At 42.5% G+C, this 24,363-nt stretch overlaps 1 protein-coding gene across 1 annotated transcript in view; it reads left to right on the top strand.

Annotated features, from left to right (window-relative positions):
- Positions 1-19,239, top strand: part of camta1a (calmodulin binding transcription activator 1a) — a gene marked incomplete at both ends in the record, with an annotated part of 259,735 nt that extends 240,496 nt beyond the window's left edge. Inside the window, 14 exon segments of the mRNA XM_084552845.1 lie at positions 328-462; positions 11,671-11,855; positions 12,060-12,256; positions 12,354-12,432; positions 12,551-12,899; positions 13,011-13,471; positions 14,136-14,314; positions 14,790-15,033; positions 15,898-15,969; positions 16,082-16,102; positions 16,230-16,429; positions 16,852-16,926; positions 17,262-17,292; positions 19,207-19,239. Coding sequence (XP_084408971.1) covers positions 328-462; positions 11,671-11,855; positions 12,060-12,256; positions 12,354-12,432; positions 12,551-12,899; positions 13,011-13,471; positions 14,136-14,314; positions 14,790-15,033; positions 15,898-15,969; positions 16,082-16,102; positions 16,230-16,429; positions 16,852-16,926; positions 17,262-17,292; positions 19,207-19,239 — 2,261 coding nt within the window.
- Positions 19,240-24,363: the final 5,124 nt, after the last annotated feature.

Here is a 24,363-nt window from a genome sequence, read left to right on the forward strand (position 1 = left end):
GATGATCTAGCCAGGAAATGTTTTTCCATGAATTTGCATTTTCAAATTAATTTGACATTCAAATATTAAAATGCTGGATATCCAACTCAGTTTTGTAACAGTAAGTGCAAACAATGTTTATCTTAGCCAATATGCTGTGTATGCAATGTGCTCTTTGCTGCTATCATTTCATCATGTGTAACATTTAAATTGGGATATAATGAAGCAACACAGGCTCTGTATTTTGTTTTTTCTTACACCGAGCAAAGACATGCATGGAAAATTGAACTGGTCATTACAGATTATTCTTTATATGCACTGAATTCTCATTATCTTCTCCCTCTGCAGCTCATGATACAGGTCTGGTGACACTACAGGTGGCTGTCAGTAACCAGATCATCTCTAATTCAGTGGTGTTCGAGTACAAAGCCCGCGCTCTTCCTTCACTGCCATCATCTCAGCACGACTGGCTCTCTCTGGATGGTAGGTGTCCTCTTGGCCTTGTATTTGCTCAGGCTCTTCCAACTGTATCTGATGTCTCTATTATTTTCCTCTTCCTTCTTTTATGTAATCCTTGCTATTGTGTATGCTCACTTTGCACTTCCAAATCTGCCATCTGGCTCTCTATTTCTGCTGTGGTTTCTTTCTTTCTTGGTTTTGTAAACTTTTATTAATGGCTTTCTGGATAGTCGTGTAGGTGAAATCCTCTCTCGCTTTGCTTTTTCTCCACAACCTACAAATTCATTTGCTACTGGCACAAAGTAAAGCCTTCAGAATATTGTAACTGCCAAAGATTATATGATTTTACACCATCGAGTATGCACACATGTAGTAATAATGTTATATACTGTATTTTCTACAGTGGAAGGAGAACTTTAACGTGTGTTGTTTGCCATTCTTTCATGTTTTGCTGTTAAATGTTGGACTGAAATCTGGCTGAGATGAGAACTGTCACAGCTTGTGTTTCATAATGACGCGCTGGTTCTTTGATGCTTGAAGGTAAATATTGCTGTACAGTCACTGGGCTGGCCGCTCAGTGTGAAGGTCAGTAAGTTGCTGACCTTTTACCTCATTTTGAGGTGCCTCTTTATGGATAAAGCTCTGCAATCATTCAGTATTTTGATTCATCAATTTTGCCAATGTTTTACAAAATTGTTTTGTCCCCCTAACTGACTCAATCCAGTAACTTGAGCAACTGAACTTATTAAAACTGATAAATTGAATTGAATCAATTTGAGTTGAGTTGAGGTGAGTTGAGCTGAGTTGAGTTAAGGTGAAATGTGCTGAAGCGTGTTTCTCTTTGCATTGTATTGTTCTATTGTGCAGCACTTTAAACACTGCAACACGTATGCATGCGTTCTATTTTAAGGCCTGTTTAGTGAGTGAGTTAAAATGCATTAACTGTAAATGCATTATTACAGTTAGCCCCTAGGAAGGCTACTTGTGTAAACAGCAGTGCAAATCCAATGATACATTTGGGCACTGGCTTTAAGGGGTATTTTCAAATGATGATAAATCATGTTTGATATGTGTGAGCCTCTTACAGTAAAAGGGCTTTTGTTGAGCAGTATTGTTGAGTTATTCTATATATAACAATAGATGCTGCAGGGCTGGCAAATCCATTCTGTTTAAAGTCAAGTCTATGAGTCAGGTGACCTACTGTAAGCATATTCTGCAGAATGCAATGAGCATGTAAGTCACCGTATGTTTGCATGTACACGTGCAACTGGGAGAAGTATTGCTGCAGTGTTCAAGCATTGACAGGATAAAGTAGGGCACGGTGAAACACAGACTCACAGGACAGCTGCATTGCAGACGGCTCTTGAGGGAGTGGGAGTGAGTAATCAAGAGCTGGCAGCTTCCATACAGTACCAGTGGATCCCTCCGCCATTCATACCCTACTGCCTCTCTGGCCCATTCACAGAACCAGTTAAGGAGGAGCCGACTGTCTCAGGGAAAACACAGCCCACCCTACCACCTTACTTACATTAACTCCTTGCCTTCCACCCCTCATTGTTTGTTCTGTGGTAGTCTGCGGTCTCTCTCTATTTGAGCAAGGCAAAGCCGTGGAGTGATCAACAAAGATCATTGATTGCACTGGGATTTCCACTTGTACAGTTTGGCAGGATTTCAGCTCATTTCATCCAGCTATACAGCAACTGATACTGGACCATTTGTCCGTACAATTGTGGGAGAAAGATGGGTAATACGAGACTTTTGCAGCATTGTCAAAATAAATCAATAAAAAATACAAAACAGTGTCACTTTAACACGATACAATATACATGTTGTACGTGTGTGTTCTTTGCTCCATAAAAATTAAGGAAAGGCATGTCAACCTGGTGTGACACCAAGTGAGTTTCAGAGAGAAAACACCTTGAGCTGTGCCAAAGGAAAAGGATCGTTATGTTTGAATCCTGAAGTTTAAGTCAAACACATGTTGGATTGTTACTGCAAGATGAATGTTGCTACATGGTCCGGTCCAGGTTTGTTCGAAAGCCTGTGTGAAGCACAGATTCAGGACCACCGTGCTGTGGACAGCGACTCTGGCGCAGAGCGCACGAATCCATGTGCTTTGTTTGTGTTTTATTTTCCCGTAAATGTGCGGAGCTGTGTGGAATTGTTTGTAATCACGGAGAAAATCGATTTCCACCACTGCGATAACTTGACCATGTGACTTATTTCAGAAGTAGGGCAGGAAGTAATTATGTGTACTAATCACATCGATAATGTCCAGAGTCTTGAAGCACAACAGAGCGAGCAAGAAGCGCTGCACATTTAACGGAACAATGACACCCAGCCCTTTGGATCCCCACGTCCAAAACACTACTGTGACAAGATTCCTGTTACCGTGTCAGGCTTCTGCTCAGTCGCCTGATTAACTAGACTAGCTACAGGCTGCTGCCATTACGTGCGATACGTGCAATATTTTTGTCTGAGTCCGCAGCGGTGTGGTACAGCTTTGTGAGTTTGTTCTCCCGTGGAAGACTAACTGTGCTGTGATGTGCTAATGGCACAGCTGCCTGCCTGCCTTGATTTGTCATAATGCAGAGTGGGGGAAGGGGCGCTTTTCTCTGCAGCACTGCAGGTAGGGAGCCATGGGCAGGACAGAAAAGCTGTCGGAGCTGCAGAACGCTCGTCGTCCCCTTTTAGTCCCTGAGCTCAGATCTCACGACCCGAGCCGGGAGGGCTTCTCCGCGAGCTGCCAAATTCCAGCCCCGCATAGCGGCATAGTGCCCGTTAGTGTCCAGGGGAGCGCATTGACAGTACTGACTGTGAGCCTAACTACACCCGCATGACAAACGGCAGACCGTGTACACACAATGCAGGAGCCGAGGAGTGGGCGTGTTAGGGTAAACATGGTAAACTACCGCAAACAGAACACGATTTACTTTCAGACGGCTGCTAAGCTGGGAGAAGGCGTGTTTTGAACGCTTGAGCCGACTTTCTCCGGTGTGGGAGAGATTGCGCGAAGGCGCACGCTGAGAGCAACACGCGTCGAGAAGAGTCGGCTTGATCCGTCCGAATACTTAGATGATAAAGATAATGATAGCCCAATAAACAGCAGTGATGGCGGGAATCATTCAAGGTGCGGGTTTTTAGGAGCAGGGCTCGTGAAGGAGGCGACAAACGGGAATTAGGGCGACTGTTTACCGGGGGCACGTGCGCACAACGTTTCCTAGCGGCGTTTTTTTTCTTTCTTTTTTTTTTGGTCGTTTTACTGCAGGCTGGGATAGCAGCGACTACTAGAAACACCAGGAAAGAGTGCATGTGTGTGAGGTGAAACAAGTGAAGAGGAGGAGGGGGCTATTAGAGGAGGAAGAGTAGTGAGCGGTCTTCCTCTCTCTCCTTCTCTTCTCTCTCTCTCTCCCCTCACGTCGCTCTCTTCCCTCACTTTGTTCTATTGTTGACGAGTGCTCTGTTGAGATTGAGATTCAGTCTTCACCAAGGATTTATCTTTTTTTAATATATTTTTCCTCCTCTCCGTGTAACAGCGTGCAGTAGCCTGGCCGGCAAAAACTGCGATTTGAGTGAAATGCAGCTTTAGTTGGACTTCTTTGGGTCAGGATGCCAGTGAATGACACCTGCATTTCCTAAAAGACAAAGGGGCTCTATTTTTTGACTTTGAGGTGGACTCTACCAATGGAAAATAAAATAGAAGGTTAGAAGTGTTAAGCTCAACATATGGCTGTAGTGCTGTGCTGTGTTGTGGTTGTGTTGTGTTTTTCTTTGGGCTGCTTTTTTTTTTTTTTTTTGTATTCTGTGCGTTTTCTTGTGTTTGCCAGAAGAAGAAGAAGTTCCACGTTTCTTTGAGTACCCCGCATGCTGAGTGTCTTAATTTAGTCCTCAGAGCTGTAGTGGAGTTTTACAGATGCTGTCTGTTTTCGGCCACATGCTTTCCAAATGTTTCATGTGACTCTGCCTCATTGCAGAGCACTGGAGAGTTGATGCTGATAGTAGCCAACTCCTGACTCACGATTTGTGCTTGGACATGTTTTAGAGACTCCTCAGGAGAAAAACATCCAGCAAAAACACTGGAAATTTGAATAGCAAAGAAAGTTAACATGTAGCACGCCTATTTTCCATGTTTGCTTTACACCAAGCCGTGCCTTCAGATTACACTTCTTGTTGACAGCTTTATTTATTTTTTTATTTTTGTTGATGATTACTATAGGGTGAGTTTGTCCCAGCCTATAGTCCAAGTGCTGTTTCACGTGTTGTTGAATGTACGGTAGTTGCTCCAGTCTAGCGCACTGGAGGGTTGTCGCATCCCTGAGTGCTGCTGAGGTTATTAGGGCCACCGTATGGACTGTGAGAACTACTAATGCTGCTGTGTTACAGCTCACACTGCATTCAGGGCTGACCTTTTCACCGGCATGGACACATAAAAATCAGTCCGTTGACAGCAGTAATAGTAACAGCAGCTTCAGCTCTACAGATCTACAAACAATGACTTCCTTCATACTCTGTTAGCTGTTCAAACTTTGCAGAGGTTTCCACAACATTTAAAGCACGATAATCCCACGTACACGTTTATTTACCTGTTGCTCCTCTGTGAAGTGTAACGTTTTCCTTGCTTTGAAAGATCCCAAGTTGTCAAGTCTTTGCATGAATCAACACAGTGTTTTTCATGTGTTACACAAGATCACTGCACAATTGACACTGACACCATTTTGTTTCCACTTTAATGAAAAGAAAACAGGCACTAGTAGAAACAGCTTGTGTCTTACCTGCAAAAGACATTTGAATATGTAGGCTCTAGCAATAGTAGTAGTAGTGTTGGAAATATAATCTACATTGTGGTTGTAGCAATAGTAGTAATATTAGTATTGATAATATCACATTGGCAGGCTTTTTGCTCATAAACAGTGGAAATGTTGGTTTCACAGTGTCTAATGTCATGACTTAAACCGCATTATAGTTCATTTTTAAGACAAACTATATTATTGTAGCTCTTTTACTTGTGCCAATAAAAGGAGCAATGGCAGTTGTATTTCTAGTAACAGCAGCAGTGATGTGGGAATGCTTACACCTGGAGGTGATAGATCACTGCAGAAAAGAGATAGGAGCATTTAAAGAGAAACAGTCACTGATACAGATACAGTACACATACAGTAATTCCTAGATGTGTATGTGCCTCCATTGAAGCTTCCCAAATAATCAGGAGTTCAGTCCAAACCTCAATTGTGACTGAACTCCTTATAATAATTTGAGTAATAGTAAGATGATCTCTTTATTTATGTAGCCTAATTGAATGTCCATTTAAGATGAGGTAGGGAAATGTGGTAAAAGTAACACCTGTGCAAGCTGATGCAAGCTGGTGTCATAGTTATGCTATGAATTCTACTTTTGAAAAGTGAACGGTGTATAGTTTTCAATGATACTGTCCAAGTGTTTTTAGTCTTAAATCAATTTTAAAGCAGTACTGTTGTAGTTAGTTTAGTTATGCATGTTAGAGTGCTGTTTTTAAAAAAAAAAATATCTGTTTGGTCTTTTTGTTTTCTCCGTTAATTACGTTTTTATTTGTGGGTTTAGTCCCTGATTAAGTGCAGGTATGTGCCAGTAAGTTGTCAGGCGTTTAAAAAAAAAAGTCTCAAACTATAAATCATTCAGAATGATATGGCTGTAAATCTCATGTCTCGATCTCTGTGTCTGTCAGTAGTTATGACAGATGTGACAATTGTTGCTTCATAATACTCTGCCATATGTGGAATTTCTGCATGTGACAAAACTGAACTAAGAACTATGACCTAAGTATGATGTTAAAAAAACATGAGCGAAATGGCAGGACAGGCTCTCTGTACAGAATCTTTGTAAATGAATTTAGCCTAACTGTCCTGTCTTACTAATGGATAGCTTTGCAGAAGTCTTGTCCCTTGGGCTGTAGTGTTTTATATCAAATTGATTCATCTTTGAAATTATTTCTCCTCTCATCTCTCATTTGTGCTTGTGCCTGCAGCTGAAGTGTCAAGCACTATGTAGTTGTTTATGCAAATGCGAAGCTAATGAAATGCACTTGTTACTGCATCAACAGTACACCGATGAAAAATCAAACTAGCCTACTTCCCAAGATAAGAAGCCAATACTGAATCACTCTATTAGTGTGATAGCGGATGACAGTAAATCCCCACGGTGTGCACTCTTGGCATTTTACCTTCAATGTGACACAACGTATCTTTTCCGCGTGCAGACTGTACTCATATTGACCTATATAGCTGGATAAATGCCAGTGGGTTAAGAGCTGCATTGAAGCAGGGTGACCTTTGTTTGTGGTTATTAAGTTACAGTATATGGTTGAGAGTAAATTATTTCAGTGTCCTGACACTGTGATCATGTTTGTTGTTGTCTGTTTTGAATGTCAGCAAGACCAGTACGGTTTCTGATCAAATTATTCTGGACTTAGGAAGAGGGCATACAATACTTGGTAGTTACCTGACAGAGGACAAACCACAGACCTGTTTTAGAGCGTTGTAATGGGAAACACCAAAACTGTTTTGATCTGGTTGTTGTATTTGTTTCTGTGTAGATGTTGTTTACCTGTCTGAGAGGTTTCCTTTAGATGATACAGCTTGTCACAACAGTCAAGACTTAGAGGTTAAGTGAATTCAACTGAATGTGAATGTCTGTTTGTGTGTGTTAGCCTTGTGATGGATTGATGACCTGTCAAGGATGTACCTGTCTCTCGCTCCGCCTTTTGACCCTGAACAGGATGAGCAGTATAGTAGATGGATAGATAGATAGATGGATAGATAGATAGATGGATAGATGAATAGATAACATCCTCAGTAGATTTAAAATAACATATTCTAGTAAGGAAAGACATCTCTGTCTCTTTCAGTCTTATTCCTTGAGCAGCTAAGAGATTTTCTTATCACTCTTTTAACAAAAGCGAGGAAAAATTAGAGAGGAAGACACACAACCTGTCATTAGACTGTGTCAAAGTATAGTCTGCCTTTGATCAGCACACGGCCATGTGTTCCAGCTGCGAGGTCTGCTGCCAGATGGCCTGCCCTCTTCCTCTGCCTGGCCACAAATACCAGCCCCTGTCAGTCAGCTCACACAGAGACCCAGAGGGAGGCAGGCCTCTGGTCTTTCCACTGGGATACATGTGAGAATTTGGCTGGCTGCAAAAAGATAATGAAGTTCAGCCCTTAACTTGATTGGCACGGACAGCACCAGAGTTTAAGAAGTGAAGATTAAAGATGTCCTCTTTTAGTCTATTACAATCTATCAGAAGTTCTCAGTATGATTACCCCCAAAAGCCCTTTAAGGATAAAAGATATGCCTTTTTAGGAGCAAATGCAATGTTAACAGTTAAAATCCAGATTAAAAGTGTGATCCTAAATTAGACAAACAAACCCTGTGTGACTTTCAGTGTAGTATGTTTGTCCACGAGCCTGTCTGTGTGTTAACAAGTTCAACAGGTTGCAGTCAGCATTTTACTTGGAGGATGATATGAGTGTGTGCACATGCGTTGTGCACATCTAAGACACTCAAGCTACAGTGGCAGTTCTTTGCCCTCATCCTTGACATTTTTGAATTGGGACGGACAAACTGCACCTCCCCGTCCTCTAACTTGACCCAGCAAACGAATTTTCTAGCTTGTCTTATTGACAATCTCTGAATTGGCATGTCCTCGAGTCCTGACCTTTTCCTCCCCTCTTTAATGTCTACCCCTCTCCATCACCCGTCTTCTGTCCTCTCATCTGACTTCAGCCTTGTCCTGTCCTGACTGTTATCTCTCCTCCTGTTTTCTTCCTCCCCTCAGCCTGCTCTCACTCCCACTGTGCTGCACTGTGTCTCAATAAGCAGCCCTGTCCTTCCTTCCTTTATCCCTGTATATATCAACCTGTCTCACGAGGAGCTGCTGCCACATCCCAGAGATGAGATAGAGCACATGGGGCTGGCCTTTGACGTTGTGTGGATTGAAACCCAGTGCACATTTTACAGGTCCTCAGCTCTTTGCTTCTCTCAGAGGACATGAGTGTCCTCCGAGAGAAGCAAAGAGCTAATAAGAGGCAGCAGCAGAGACACTGTGACACACCACAGTCATAACAAGCTCAGGAACATTACTGACTCTGCAGAGATCAGGGAGTAGTAACAACACGCTGAAAGTATGTTACAGTACTCCTGCGATGGCTCTTACGAATGACAACATTTATTATTTATTCTGTGGGTCTGCTAAGTGTCGACCTTAAGCTATCAGTGGCACATGATTAATTTGGGTTATTTGGGTCAGAAAAGTTCAAGACCAGGGTTTGTTTTACATTCTTGGTGCATATTAAAGTGTTCCCGTTTTAGCTTAGGTAGCTGTCACTCTATTAAAAGACATATTTTGGGTATTTTTCCATCCTCTCCGGGCTTTTGTCCCAAATGCAAGAGGTTTTCCTCTGACCTCAGTCAGGTCATCATTTAGCACCGTTCTCTCTGTAACTTAAAAACGCACAGTCTTGTCTTATGTAACGACTTTACAGTAAATAAATAAATAAAATCTCTCTTTTAGCTCTGTTAGCTGTTTCCAGTAAAATAACTCTCACAAAAAATATACTTCACAGGATAGCCCACACTAGAAATGGGAAAGTGTGAGACCGAGCATGAAAATCAGTGTGGGTTTTCTTATTCAGGAAAGTTAAGAGGTCTCTCTGCTTTTGTATTTTTCAATTTGTATGGGAAAGTTTGCACAGGCCCAGTTCCAGTAGGGAAATACTAGACACACAGGAACGATTTATATGACTCCATAACAGAGGTAATGGGACTCACCCACAGAAACCTGGCCAAGCTTTTGAAGGTTAATATGCATCCTGATATCTATAGTTGTCATCATTCATTCATGTTTTCTAGTACAATGAGTGGTCTGCCTCATTTCCACATCCAGTTCCAACATAACATGTCACAGTTTACCCTAAATGTGTGAGAGTGACCACGTCTGCTGCCACACACCGTCACAAGGGAGTAAACCAGAGAGAGGGTGGACGTTTACAACGTCACTGTGTTGTTACAGTGCTGTTTGGTTGCTCACCTTCCCTGTCTCCTCCCTTTCCCCTCCCACTCGTCTCTACCCCCATCCTCCCTCTGCAGTGGACGTGCATCGCATTTGGAGCAGCAGGCAGCAGGTGGAGATGACATCATCTGCACTGCAGCACACTGCAGCACTGGGTCTGAACAAAGACATGTCAGCCTACTGCTAACTATCCCCCCTCTCTTTCTCCATTTCTGTCCATGTCTCTCCCTACATGTCACTCAGAGGGAGAGGAAGAGCATAGCCTTGTACCTTGAAGCCTTACACTGTGACTTATATCAACCTTCTGACTCCCCTCCTGACACAAGGACTCAGTCTAGAACTGGCTCGCAACTCTTCACCTCAGTAGTTTCCACAGTCCACCCTGTGAATAGGTGAAGGTGGATCCCTCATAGCGATATGAGCGTGATCTGCTCATCTGACGGCGCATTCACTTGGATAGTCTAAAGCACACACAGGAGTCGAAGGCACGGACCTCATTGTTGTCCTTTGAGTCCATTATTCACAGTGCAGCATATTGTCACAGAGAACAGTAATTTATCAGTCAGTGACATTATACTGTTCTACACAGTGATTGAAGTTACTTGACCTCTTTTATACTAGCTTATACGAGGTCTCACTGTGACATTAGCTCTCTACAGGACCTTAAGCCGTGACTGCAGAGAAAGCGCAAATGTCATCAGGTCATGCTGTGAGGGCTCCCCACTTTGACTCATTAGGTCCCTACCTAAAACATCAACAATGATAAAAGAGAGTAGCCCAGGTACACAGCCAGCTTTATAGACTCTTTTTTTTTTTTCATTGTTTGTCTTTCTCCATTTTTTGCTGGTGTACTGAGTCCTCCTCCTCCCCTTCATCAATAAGCCAATAGCACACAGGCAGACCATACACACACAGCCATGTTCCTGTCGCCTAGTTACCGCTCAGCAGCAGGTTGCCACAGAAACGGCCTCATAGTGGCTAAATGGGGAATGCTAATGCAGTCTTCTATACTCCCTGCTGCAGTGGGCTCTCTGTGCCCATCCCAATCCGCTGTCTGTACACAGCTTACAGTGTGTGTGCACGTGCACGCACATTCATATTCGCAAGTGCATGTTTTTTGTTGATGTGTAGGTGAGTGTCTGTGGAGGGGGTTTCCTTAAAGTTCAGTATGCCTTGTGTCTCATAATCTTACATTAACGTATTACACTAGGTTTTATTTTAGTGTTTAGAAGTGTCACAACAGCATTTGAGTAACGAGTTACTGTAGTTACTCAAATGGATTTTGTACAGAGATCAAAACCTGTCTGGCAACATTACAGTCTGCTTGTTTTTAAAATACTCTAAAGTACTCTTCAGAAGACATTTGTTCTGCCCTTTCCTCTACTACATCTTGAATTATGCAGTATATTCCATATTTCTGACATGGGAAATAGCCTTTCTTGTTTTAAGGCTGAAAACCTGAGAGATGGAGACAATCACTAAAACTGCTCTCACTACTCTCACTGACACAGGGTACAAGGCAGTAGTTGCCTCTTTAACAACATGTAAACACTCAAGTCTAATGCGCATCCATCATTCATCCTTATGTATAGAAAGACTGGGTTTTCAAGGACCCTGAATAGCTGCAGGACATGACTGATTGTGTTCTGTCAACTTCCTGGTCATCCTTCCCATCATGCAGGCACATTAAAACAGGGATGGACTACAATAGACTGTACTTAATCAGTTGGAGAAGGCCTTCAGCTACACTCCCTCTAAAGTTTGTCTGAAGCCATCCGTAAAAGGCTGGGTACACTTAAGATGCCCCTGCTCTTTGGCCAGTCTTTCAACCTGCATTAGTCTGCTGAAGCTGTGTTTGAGTGATGTAAGAACGATGGTGGCAAGAGTTTAGGGATTGTAGGCATTAGCTGGTGATGGATAGACCCCTCAGCTTTTCACTATCCCAAAAATACACTTTTGTTCTTAAATAGTTAATTGTGCACCTTGTGATGTTAAGTCACTGCAACAATCTTAATGCATCTCAGACTAACATATTGGTGCAGCTTGTGGTGCATAATGTGTGATCATTTATCTTGTCAGGACACAGGGTTGTTTGTGGTGGAACCAGCAAACACAGACATTTTTTATCTCACACTGGACGCTGGTTGTGTGCTGACGTGCTCTTCTTCTGTGTCCAACTGTTTGCCCAGATAACCAGTTCAGAATGTCTATCCTGGAGCGCTTGGAGCAGATGGAGAGGAGGATGGCAGAGATGGCCAGCCACCAGCAGTCGAGCAGTGCAGGGAGTGGCGGAGCTGGGGGAGGAACAGGGGGCGGAGGAGGCGGAGGCGGTGGTGGAGGAGGTGGAGGGGGAGGCAACAACAGTCAGTCACAGGTAAAAAGCCACCTCATGCTGCTTTCACAGCATGTTGTGCTTAAAGTCATTTAGTGCACGTAATGGTGTACAAAAAGCACAATGTAGACTGACAAATGTACTTTATAACTACACACATAACAATAGAGTGATTCAATTTTTTATTTTTTTTGTCAAAGAGCCATATACAGCAACTAATAGAGGTTCGCTTCTTTTCTATTTGAGTGTGTATCTGGCCAGACGCAGGCCAGCAGCTCCTTTGAGAGCCGTGTTGTGGTGGTCTGTGAGAAGATGATGAGCAGAGCTTGCTGGGCCAAGTCCAAACATTTAATCCACTCCAAGACCTTCAGAGGCATGACGCTCCTTCACCTGGCTGCAGGCCAGGGCTATGCTACCCTCATTCAGACACTCATCAAGTGGCGGTGAGAATTAAATTCTCTACATACATACTGTATAATGGAGCTATGGGTTTTAATTGGTGTACAACACACTAAACAGTGTTTTCTCTCTCCTACTCAGTACCAAGCATGCTGATAGTATTGATTTGGAGTTGGAAGTGGACCCTCTCAATGTGGATCATTTCTCCTGCACACCTCTGGTGAGAGAGCTGAAGTTAACATCAAACAGTGTGAACAATAATGAAGAAAACTCTGGTTTTTGTAATCGATTAGATCTATTTCACACTTTCTACGTTTTCTTATTTGTTTTCCTTCCAGATGTGGGCATGTGCACTTGGTCACCTGGAGGCTGCAGTGGTCCTGTATAAATGGGACAGACGTGCCCTAGCTATCCCAGATTCTCTGGGCCGCTTACCCCTGTCAATTGCCCGCTCTCGTGGCCACACCAAATTGGCTGAATGTCTGGAGCAGCTACAGAGAGAAGAGCAGCAGCCACCAGCCCCTCTACCTCCCACAACTCGCATGTCTTTCTCCCCAGCCCCTGATGCCCCCACTACAGACAGCTGGATGGTCAGCTGGGCAAACGACAGTGTAGTAGCACCCAGTGGTAAGAAAGGAGGTCCTGCCACCACAACAACAACATCCAGTACCACCAGCCTCAATCCGGGTCAGTAAAAGTCATTGATTGTGAGATCTAATTATTTCTAATAGTCATTGTCAAAGAAGATGTTTGTCTTTGTATTATGTTGCTAATTCTCATGTGTAATCTTTATTGCAGACTTGAGAAGGCCCAGGTCAGAGCCTTCCAACTACTACAGCAGCGAGGGCCAAAGAGACCTTCCACTTGCTAAAAAACATAAACCCAATCCAGAACTGTTTCAAACTCGGCCTGATAAGGCCATGTCTGTTCCTCTAAGCCTGGAGCAGCAACAGCTCCACAAGCTGTCCTCAAGCACTAAGAGCCTGTCCACAGAAGGCTTGAGCTCAGACAAAGGCCTGACTACAGGAGGCAGCACAGGAACAGCCAGATGGACCTCCAGCAGCAGCTTGGGGAGGAAGGCGCTGGGGATCAGTGCAGGCAGCAGCCTGGGGAAAGAGAAACTGGTCAATCGGTTACGTCAGCGGGAACAGCTAGGCATGCTGGTAATGGCAGACAGAGAAATGGCAGATTCAGAACTGCTATCATATCGGGAGGATCTGGAGAACCAGAACTGCCTCACACAGATGGATGACCTGCAGGTGAGAATGGAGAAAAAAAAAAAGCGCAGCAGTATTAATTTGTATACAATATGGCAGGAGAAACAACATGGTGCATATGAGAAAAGAGAAATAAAACATCTGGCTCAACTGCAAATTGCAGATTGACATCTAACTAATGGGAATATCTACAGTGTATCAAAAATATATCTAATTCTTTTAGTGGCACCACTTATTCAAGCAATATGCATTACAGCTACACGATTATCAGCAAACCAAATACTGCAAAATGATCCTTGGACATCACTGTACCATGCCACTTCTTTTATGTGGGCATTCTGCACTGGGTAGGCGGTAGACACCAGGCAGTCCTGGCACTCTGTTGATGACCATCACTGCATAATAAGCTCTCTCTATTGATCTACTTCAAAAGCTAAGGCATCAATATCAGTCTAACTACTCGTCCAACAGATGAAGTGCTTGATTAGGAATTTTAGCCCCCAGCAATATGGCTGTCATCATTAATACCCTTCCCCATTGCCATTAAAGCTGACATTTTTGTCACGTGGCCAGACAGATCAGTCCGTATAATTAGGCCATGAACAGATACCAAAACAAGTAGTCTCTCAGGCTTGACGAATCGAATAAAGATCTACTAGATGAGTACTCACCTCCATCTTCATCTTTGTTTGCCTCAACAAAACAGGTAAACATGATGACACTGGCAGAGCACATCATTGAAGCAACGCCAGAGAGAATCAAAAGGGAAAACTTCACCGCTACAGACTCTGTGCCCTTAGACACATCAGGGGTCAGCAACACCATGAACTGGCTGGCCAACTACCTGGGAGATGTTGAACAGCTGCCGAGCATAATACATCTACGGTAAGGAGCGCCATGTGAGCGCCAGAGAATATTTTATTTGACAGCCAGTTTGTGTTGTATGCGTGTGGGTGTGCAGCAAATCCTCCCTACATGCCTGTCCTTTCCTCTGTGTTTGCTTTTACACATTTACACATTTAGGCACGCGTTGTAGAGTAAGTTTCTTTTTAGTTTTGATACATGTGTTTTAAATGTAATGCCACGATGGATTAAAAGTGTAGATTTAAACCGTAAACAAGTCCTGTTTTTGAGTGCTGCAGTGGGAAGTGCTGCAAAGATTAAAGGAAGTCAATGTAAACTGAAGATAAAATCAGTTATTAAACTGCTTGGGGACATGGCCCATTATTTGCAAAGGTTAATACTTTCAATTTGATTCCTTCATCCACTATGCTGCGAATGTCATTATGAATATTGACTAGGTGCAGAATTCGTACGCTCATCATGAATAAATAAGGTTTCTGTCATCTTCTCTCCTCAGATCTCTGTATAATGAACCCCTGACGCCATCATCCAACCCCAGCCTGAGTCCTGGGGGGTCTCCACTGAGAGAGGGGCCCATTGAAAGGTCAACTCTCCCCTCCCCAGCTGACTGGAGTGAGTTCATCAATGCCTCTAACAGCAAGGTGGAGCGAGACCTGGCCCAGCTGACTCTGTCAGATCCAGAGCAGAGAGAGCTATATGAGGCTGCTCGCCTAGTCCAAACTGCCTTCCGCAAGTACAAGGTACAGGCCCGGTGCTCAGGTGCCATAAGCTGTGTGAACTGTTGCCCACACTGACAGGGCTGCAGGCTTAGGACTGTTGTAATTAGATGGACTTGTTTTTAGCTTCAGTGGAGATGTTGAAGGGTTCACTTTTATTTGGTTCCAAGCTTTGGAGCTCAGATTTTTGCAGTAAGGTTCAGAATTGTGATATGTTTTATTAACATCTTTTGTCTTGAGATGTCTCCAATCAGGTTAATATTTATCAAAGTTGTCCATCTTTGTCTGATTCTTTGTTCCTCTGCTCACATACACATTGCAACATAAACAGAAATATACAAATATACCCCTGTGGTTTCAGCATGGGAAAGGTGGCTTGAGCAGAGCATGGCCTTGCTTAGAGAAACGACTGCACTGTCCCCTGTATTCCTGCTGCTCTTAGATACAATTAAGCTCATGTTCTTCTGCTCTGTCTCTGTCTGTCTCTTTCTGAGTTAGGGGTATGAAGCCTGCTACTGCCTGTTTTTAATTAGCTCTCCACACACCAGTCTTTACCCCCTGCCCGATCCCATTCCTCAACCCCCTATCCACCCCTCAGCTACTTATAACAAGTGTTCCTATGACGAACTGTTCGCTGTCGTTCACAGTTGTTGTGCTCGTCTGCCAGCTGATGCTGAGGTGGACTTTTGGCTCTCGGCCGCACAACAGCTTACCTCCGCCTCCCCAATTTTCACAGGGGTCTGGTCCACCAGACGTGAACAAATTCCCGGGTAGCATTCACATGCTAGCCACCAGGAGACCTCAGGGAGACAGAGCCACTAATATCCTTTGTGGCGAAATACAGGTTCTGCTGTGACCTCTGACCTATCCCACTCTACTCTCCAACAGGGGCGGCCGCTCAGAGAGCAACAGGAAGTAGCTGCTGCTGTCATACAACGTTGTTACAAGAAATACAAACAGGTAGGCATCACAATGCACAAGGTGTTTCAGACGTGGTCAAGTCTACATGTGAGTCTATACTTCAGTACTCTTTAGTCCACATTCATAATCTCTCCCTTTTCCCGTTTACAAGCTAACATGGATAGCCTTGAAGGTAAAAAAAAAAACCACTAACACTGGCTCAGTTTACTTCCAAACATCTCGTTCTTCTATTCTATTCTATTCTATTCTAATACTCGCACACAACAAACCTTGACATGTTGTTTTGTTCTCGCCCGCAGTATGCACTTTATAAGAAGATGACGCAGGCCGCCATCCTTATCCAGAGTAAATTCCGCAGCTACCACGAACAGAAGAAGTTCCAGCAAAGCAAGAGGGCTGCTGTACTCATCCAGCAATACTACCGCAGCTACAAGGAGTTTGGCAGGCTGAAGCCCCACCACCGTGGGGCTGCTGCTGCCCTGGTTCAGCACAAACTGAGGTAAGCACATACTCAATTAAGGTCAAAGGCTTGAATATTCTATTGCTGCTACAGACAATATTTTACACGGTGTTGCACTTCATATTACAATATCCAAGGACAATACTAAGACAAAGGCAACTGGGCTGGTTGTTTTTTTGTTTTTGTTTTTTGAAGATGTTCAGCCACTCCTGCAAGTAGCTTGATGAATGGTACTCTAATAACCTACTGACGGGCAATAGGAACCATCCCCTGATGTTCCTAAAATAAAACCTAAACTCCACCAGTCGTTTAGAATTGAAGAAGCTGCTTGGATGAGTGGACCAACATCTTCAAGAAAACTCAACCAGTCCAGTTGCCTTTATTTTAGCGTTGCCCCCGGATACACCATGACCTGGGTAATAGCAACAGTAAGACGCTCTTTTCTATGTGCTGTTTTATAGAGGTAGTCTTCTCACAAAGAGGCAGGATCAGGCTGCCAGGAAGATTATGAGGTTCCTACGACGCTGCCGCCACAGGTAGGCCCCAACACTGACTCACACATACTCATCTAACCATATGCACACATAGTAGTTTACATGCACTACACTCACTGTCAGATTTACTGCAAGGATAGGTCTAAAAGAATAATGTCAGACTGACTACATCAGTAAGGCACATTTTGTTATTTTTCTTATGTGATGTGTTTGATTTATTTTTGTTAAAAAAGTGGGTGGTTACAAATACCCTTAACACCTAACCTCCACCTCCCTCCCCTTCACTGTACTTGGCCCCCACTTGTCCTCGTCCCCTCCTTCACAGTGCCTACTGTGTGCTAATAGCTGTCTGGTATTGTTTTGCTGTTTATGCCAAGCCCCTTGATGGACCATAGACTGTTCAAGCGGGTGAGTGCAGCCTCAGCAACTCAGTTCGTGCCTCTCTATCTCTCTCTCTTCCTTCCTCTCTACCTGTTTATTCTGGATGCCTTCTTTCTCCCTTAGTTCCTCTTATGTCTCACTCTCACTCTTTAATAATACAGTTATCTTCTCCTGAGGTCTCGGCCTTCACATTCTTTCCCTCCTTTCCTCGCTCTCATTTTCTCCTTTGCTCTTTCTCTCCCGCGATCCCACCCACCCTTCTTCATCTCCCCCATCACTGTTGCTTGATGCCTGCTTGCATGAAGGCTGCTGACTGGAGCCACAGGTGGACTGAGAGGCTCAGATTTAGAGCAGAACCGAACTAACAAAACGCTTATGAATGACAATATCACTGCAACACTTAACAGACACTTCTCTGACTCTCTTTATCTCTGTCTTTCTCTCCTTGGAAATGACTTTCCGTGTATGTATTTTGTTTCAGCTTTGTGTGGTTATGCCGACTGCCAGTTTGAGAGAACGGGAAGCTTTTTTCTCAACCATGTTTTATTCTGCTGCATGTCAAGTGGTGACAACTATGGGCCTTGCTCTTCTACCTTTAGGCATGCTATGGGCCTGCTGTTTCTCAAGTAGCTGTGTGTCTGTCTCGCTGGCTGTGTGCTCTGTTTCTAGCCACTCGACAGACTGCAAGGGAGACTTAAGCCCTCTTATTTCCATTTGTTAAAACTGTGTGAAAACTTTAAATGTGATGTGCCATCTGGTTCACCCAAACCAACAAAAAAATAAAAATAAAACAATACAGTAGTATCAGATTCAATTATATGGGAACGAGGCCAGGATATCGTATGCATCACACATAGACGTTTGAATATTTGCTTCATAAACCTTTAACCTCCTTGTTGTTTCTTTCTATGACATTCAGGTTACATGTTGCTACTCTTTATTGCATTAGCTGTCCTAAAACATGTCACCATGCATTTAGGGCAGGTGAGGTTGTCGGTGTTACCTCCTCTTAATGGCACGCTTGTCTGCTATAATGTGATATAGGTTAGGAAGCTGTGATAGCATATAGGTCACGGCAGAGAAAACAAACAATAGTTTCCTCCACCCACCGGGACTACGACACAGAGCATTAATGGATTCATACCTCCAGGGAGTCCACCAGCTCAGCATGAGAGGATGCAGCGCACACACCCATGGTTTGCGTGTACAAACGCTGCGTCTAACCACGGCTGCTTTTCTTCTGTACATACATGTTGCAGTGTTTGCCCAAGAATAACAGGAGCAGACGACACAGGATAGTGATATTTGCAGTCTTTTGCTTTTACACTCCAGAAATAATGCTCCTCTTATATGAACCCACACGCATCATCTGGTGGCATTCTTTCGTGAACTACCAGTTAGTACATTTGTATAAATAGGAGGATTTTAGTTGCTTTTTTTCACAAGCTATCAAGTGTGTCTTTATATGAAGACCTTGACCAGAGCATGTCATTCAGTTATTCATGCTTTATGTTACGGACTAAATGACTAAATCTTCCACTTGGTCACATTTGGGTCAAACTCTGCATTAAGGGGTGGTAGGAGTCAGTGTATCAGTCTAGAATAACTGTAATTAAAATAGCTCTAATATCGCATCCAAATTGTTTTTATCACAGATGGACATCCAATCCCAAGTGTACTGATTTTGTAATTATTGTGCTATAATTATTTTCCTTTATTCACTGGAGAGTGCGGGCTCAGTCCAATCCTGACCAACATTTCCTTTCACAGACCTGCTGAAGTTCCTGATGATCTGGGCCGACTCGATACGCTTTGGGTAGTTCTGTCTGAACAGCCTGATACTGTCAGGCCTGTGTGCGTGCGTGTGCGTTGATGAACTTGTTACTCAAATCACGGGTGATGTATTCACGGACCCTCGTCTCTCTCTCTCTGTGTTTCCAGGGTGAAAGAATTGAAAAGGGCCAGGGAACATGAGACCCCTCAGAAGAGCCCCCTTGCGGTGTGACATCACTCTCCTGACTCCTCTTTTCATTTTTGTTTGTACCCGAGACATTTTACAAGAGAAACAGAGAAAAGAAAAAAACCGTCAATGCAAGCGCTGCAATTATTACTACTACTGCAGTGTTCCTGGTTCAACTACATGTACGACAGCATTTTTTTCACATATCTATTCTTTCCACTGACTTGATTTTGGTTGGAGAGTCGCATCTTCTACAGGATTATAAACTACAAGGGTAGGGGTGGGGGGTGCAGAACATTTGCTTCTTGGCATTTTTTGCACTTTTTCATGGATTGCTTTGTCTTTTTTTGGATATGAAGAGGCTTTGGACAGTGAAGGAAGCGGACGCGGGACATGTCTGAGGTGGTCTGTCACACGTGAGGACCTGAGGAGGCGTAAATTATGGCTGCTGCATACGATCTCGAGGACAGAGAGACCAAGCAGAAACACTCTGGGCTCTAATTGTATTTCATAATTTTTTAAGTGACCAATCAATTCATTCAAAAAAAAAGGATTTTCTTTTTTTTTTTTTTTTTTAAACCAAATATATCGATGACCCACACACCCACTTCTATCCACTGCTGTAGAGTATACATCATTCATTTTAGCTCAACAATTCTTCCTGGTCCACTGTGCTCTACCCCACCAGTCTGCCCACACGGGTGGAGCTACAAATGAATGTAGTCGGGGTTTAACCATGCAGAAGCAGACGGGGGATGAAATCTTTCTGTTTTAACATTTCTTAAAAAAAAAAAAAAAACAACAACAACTATGCTTTATCGTATATATTGTCACTTTATTACTTGAATTTATTCCACACTGTCCAATGTACTTCTTCCATCATGTCCAATGTACTGGTGATCTGTATCTTCAGGCTATATGTTGTTAAACCCTACCAAGAAAAAATGCATGACTTCTTGGCAAGAAAAAGTCTTTGCTTGTGTGCTTATGGTCTAGTCTTTCAGCCTGTCCTCTGATTTTCTTTTTGTTTCTACGTAAGTGGTCCACATATCCATATTCTTCTCCATGAGTTCTACCATTTCAGTAATGAAGCTATTCCCGTATTGTCTGGTTTCTGTTTATTTTATTTTGGTTTATTGCTCCTCTGAAACCGAACAAGAGAAAAGAACTTGCCTATTTTGCTTTGTTTATGGTCATGCAGGTTATTACTGTTCTTTTTAAATGAACTTCAGAGCCTGCGAAGGCTTTTGAGGGGAAGATCACATACATTGCCTTGACGTCTTAGAGATTCTTTTAGGGGGTCCCTAAGCTTGTCCCAAAATAGGGGTTTGACAAATCCATATTTTTGACAATTGAGCGATTTCTGTATATAAAGAAGGCTGAAAGTACGTAGGAAAAAACATGTACCCAATCGGGGATTGTATTTTAGAAATATATTATTTTATTCATTAAAAATGGGTCAAAAACAGGTACGAGACAAAAACAGAATATTTGTATAGTTTTGTTTGAATGCCTAAGAAGTATGGTTGTATGTTTGTATATAGTGTAAATACCTGGGATAAAAATGAGCTATGTGCATGAAAAGTATGAACAGAGTCAAAAGGAAAAAATACAACAACAACAACAAAAGCAGTAGTGGCTATGCTCTGTAAAATTAAAACTATTTCACTATTAGAGTATTTTATTTTATTTTGATTGTTCTTGAGAAGAACAATTTGCTAAAGCATGATATTATTGCAATATGAAAAAGTAAAAAAATACTGTATTTAGTGTTAGGAGAAGTCTTCAAAATTATCTTAAAACAAGTACGGTTAATTTGTTTCATTTTTGTTTTTATTTTTGTTTCTTTTTTTTTTTTTTTTTTTTTGTTTTTATTTTGGGCTACCAAGAACCTTTTGCCAATGGTGCCAAGGTATGTGAATGCTATATAGCTTAAGAAGAGAATTAAGTTAACTTTTGCAGAACAGATAATCATACAGTGAAACACACACACCACAGCTGGCCGAGGGTCGCGAGAACATTAAGGTACACAGTTTGCAGACAAAGTCATATTTAAGCAGAAAGCATTTAAGTCTATCATGTCTCCACCATCCTCACAGATTACTGCATTTTTTCCATCAGTGAATACTTTATATCAAAGTTGAATTTGTGCTGTCATCGCAAATAGAATGTGATACGATTACTGAGGTATCTTGTCTCATCTTAAAGATTGTAAATGGCAGCCTTGCCCACGGTGTGCCCATGAAGCAATCCATGTTATGACGTGTCATTAAAAAAAAAAAAATGGAATTCAACTCTTTAAAGGGTTGAATTCCATTTTAAACCCTACGTCCTGGTGACGGGATCTTCCCAATGCAATGTTTTATAATTTAAAAAAAATGAAATCGTCCTTAATCGGGTCATGGCTGCCAGGGTCTAAATAGACCTCGTATTCCATGTCAAAGAGAAATTCATTTCTACTCGATGTGTAGCATTCTGTACATGACTGCGTTTCTGTGTCGAGCAGCTGAAAACACGTTTGCAAAATGAACCGCTCTGACATTCAGACGTGCTGAAACAATAGAAAGTAAATAAAAGTTGTCACCCGCCTCGACGCCGGGTGAATGAGCCAAAATGACTGCAGTGTAAAACAGTGCACGTGTGCCATTTGTAACTATGAAGAATAACCTGTATCTTGTACATTGGGTATTAAACAGCACAACACAATAACATATTAATGGGGCTGTAGGAACAATCTGAGAGAGAATAACCCATGAGCTGCTGGTTTAAAGGTGCCTGTTGGCTGCTGCCTAATTCATATATTATAATCCTACCAGAGAGTGTTCTGTATCCAAGTAATGACATGTGACTATTCAGCCAAGTGCCACTTAAAAAAAAGTTTTGTTCATTGAAGTGTTGCCATGTTTGTTCAATTATTATTAGGCTAATTCAAGTATTTCTCTGGTTAACTTACTTGATTGACTGGTTGTTCTATATAGCTGTTGTTTTCCACTCACCTGATATGTAAACTTCATTTCCAGAGTGTTTGTGTAGAAAGTGCCTATTTATATCCTGATACCACCAGTTTCTGAACGCATACGATGTACCTGAGGTTGAGGAAATGTCAGAGAACATGGTCACCCGCAGACGGTGCTGCATCCTCCACACGAGCCCACGTGATCACCACCATTATGCCATCACACCCTGCAAAGCCACAGTGATATTCCCCGTACACACACCAGTATCAGCACTCCAGCTTGTCGCCATGCTAGCTTTAGTTTGATTTTTATGCCTTTTTTTATTATTATTTTTATCTTCTACTGGGACAGCTTGTTTCAATGACATTTAGAAATGCCACTACTGGGGTTTGTTGCCTTGCGTTCATCCTCTAGTCTGTGGTTAGAATGCATAGCCAATGCAATATTGTGGCAAAACGGAGAAGGATTTATTATGCTTGCATGGGTAAAATAGTTAACTGGGTGACAGAACTGCACCTAAAGCATGCTTATTTTTCCTAGAATCGGTAGTCAGATAGACTTGTTAAAAGAGTTACTGTTCTGTAAAACAATGAACATTGGTTTGGCGTGTCACAGAACTCAGAAAGACAGAGGGTGCGTGACTGGAGGGCAAAACCTACAAAATGAGCCGACGATCAACACTCGACGTTTTCATGGCTAAGCATGAGGACAGGATTGTTTCTAGAGCAAGCTCTAACTTTTAGTTTTTCAGTTGTCTATTATTTTCTTATTGATTCATTTTTAGATCGGTGTACTCCCAACTTTCGGATTAGGACAAAACGGACAAGGTTGGAGACATTGTGACAGTATATGTACGTCAAATTAACTATAAGTGACACACGCTACACACAGACGCACGCACAAGACAGCGCACAGCACACATGCAGACATGTCGAGTTGTCAGTTTCACTTGTACACTGAGTGGTGAAGGCAGCGTTGCTCTTTCCCAGGCTGAGGGACTGGTTCACCTCCCTTCTGTATTTTACTCAGGGTGCCAAAACGGGGAGGAGGAAACAGAGTGATGTGATTCACAGCAGGAGAAGATAAAATTGAAATCTTTCAGCGGTGCTTTCTGGTTAAAAAAAAAAATAAAAATCTGGGACACACTGCGAAATCTTTAAAATGACTGAATATAATGTATAATCCATTTCTTCTCGGTAACCTTGAACATTGCAGACACTAGCAGAGCCCTGGGATAAAGTCTGTTTATATATAGCTATATTAAGAGAAATGATTTGACGTTCTTTCCTAGAAACCTGTCAAATCACTGTATGACTCTGGCCAGTTCTTTAGGCCTTTAATTTATCTAAGTGACTAAGCGTAGATTAAGAGTGTAGGCATATGAAAAAGTTCACCTGCAAATCTTGTTTTTACTGCCACTTGTGAATGGGATGACAGGTTAACTGAGGGGCGCTCTTCATTAACATACAGTATTATCGATTTTCAAGATGTTCTGTGAATTGACCTGAGAATCTGCCTTTCCTCCTCTTCTTTTTCCGAAGCACCCAAACCAGAGAAAGGTAGGCGCATCAGGACAACAGAACCCAAGCAGTTTTACAATATATTCCACTTGTTGACACAGAGCAATAAAGAACTATTTTGTGGAGACCTATAGACCTAGCAAAGTTTAAAATGATTGGACACATGTAGTCGACTTACTCTTATGCAAATGCCAGTATTGCAAGACAAGCATTCAGTAGTTTATGGACAGCAATTATATGGCACCCTTTACCGAACTGCACGTTTTCATGAATTCCAAACTGAGAAGAAAAAAAAGGCCCTGCTTTGATAGAAAGTCACGGGTCCTCGACACTTTGCATGTGAACTAGTGTTAGATCTATTTTCCTCTCCTCTATAGCTGTCTTTCTCTCTGTCTTTCCCTGTTATGTGACCCAGTTTTTCTCCGCTCCCGACCCCTACCGTTGAAAGTTTCATCTCCTCTCGGTTCTCCTAATGTGTTTTGCTTTCCTCCTTTTTCTTCCCTTCTCTTGTTTGTAAGTTTTATTTTTGTAATTGTGCATGTACAAGCGTCACTGACTCGATGGATATGTTTAAAAAAAAAAAGAGATTTCAGCTGCTGAAGCCATGCAAAACGTTTTGAATTGCCCTTAAAATATGGAAGATGTTTTCTGAATGCTTTAT

This window comes from Chelon labrosus (assembly GCF_963514085.1).
Source record: "Chelon labrosus genome assembly, chromosome: 10".
Classification (NCBI taxonomy): domain Eukaryota; kingdom Metazoa; phylum Chordata; class Actinopteri; order Mugiliformes; family Mugilidae; genus Chelon; species Chelon labrosus.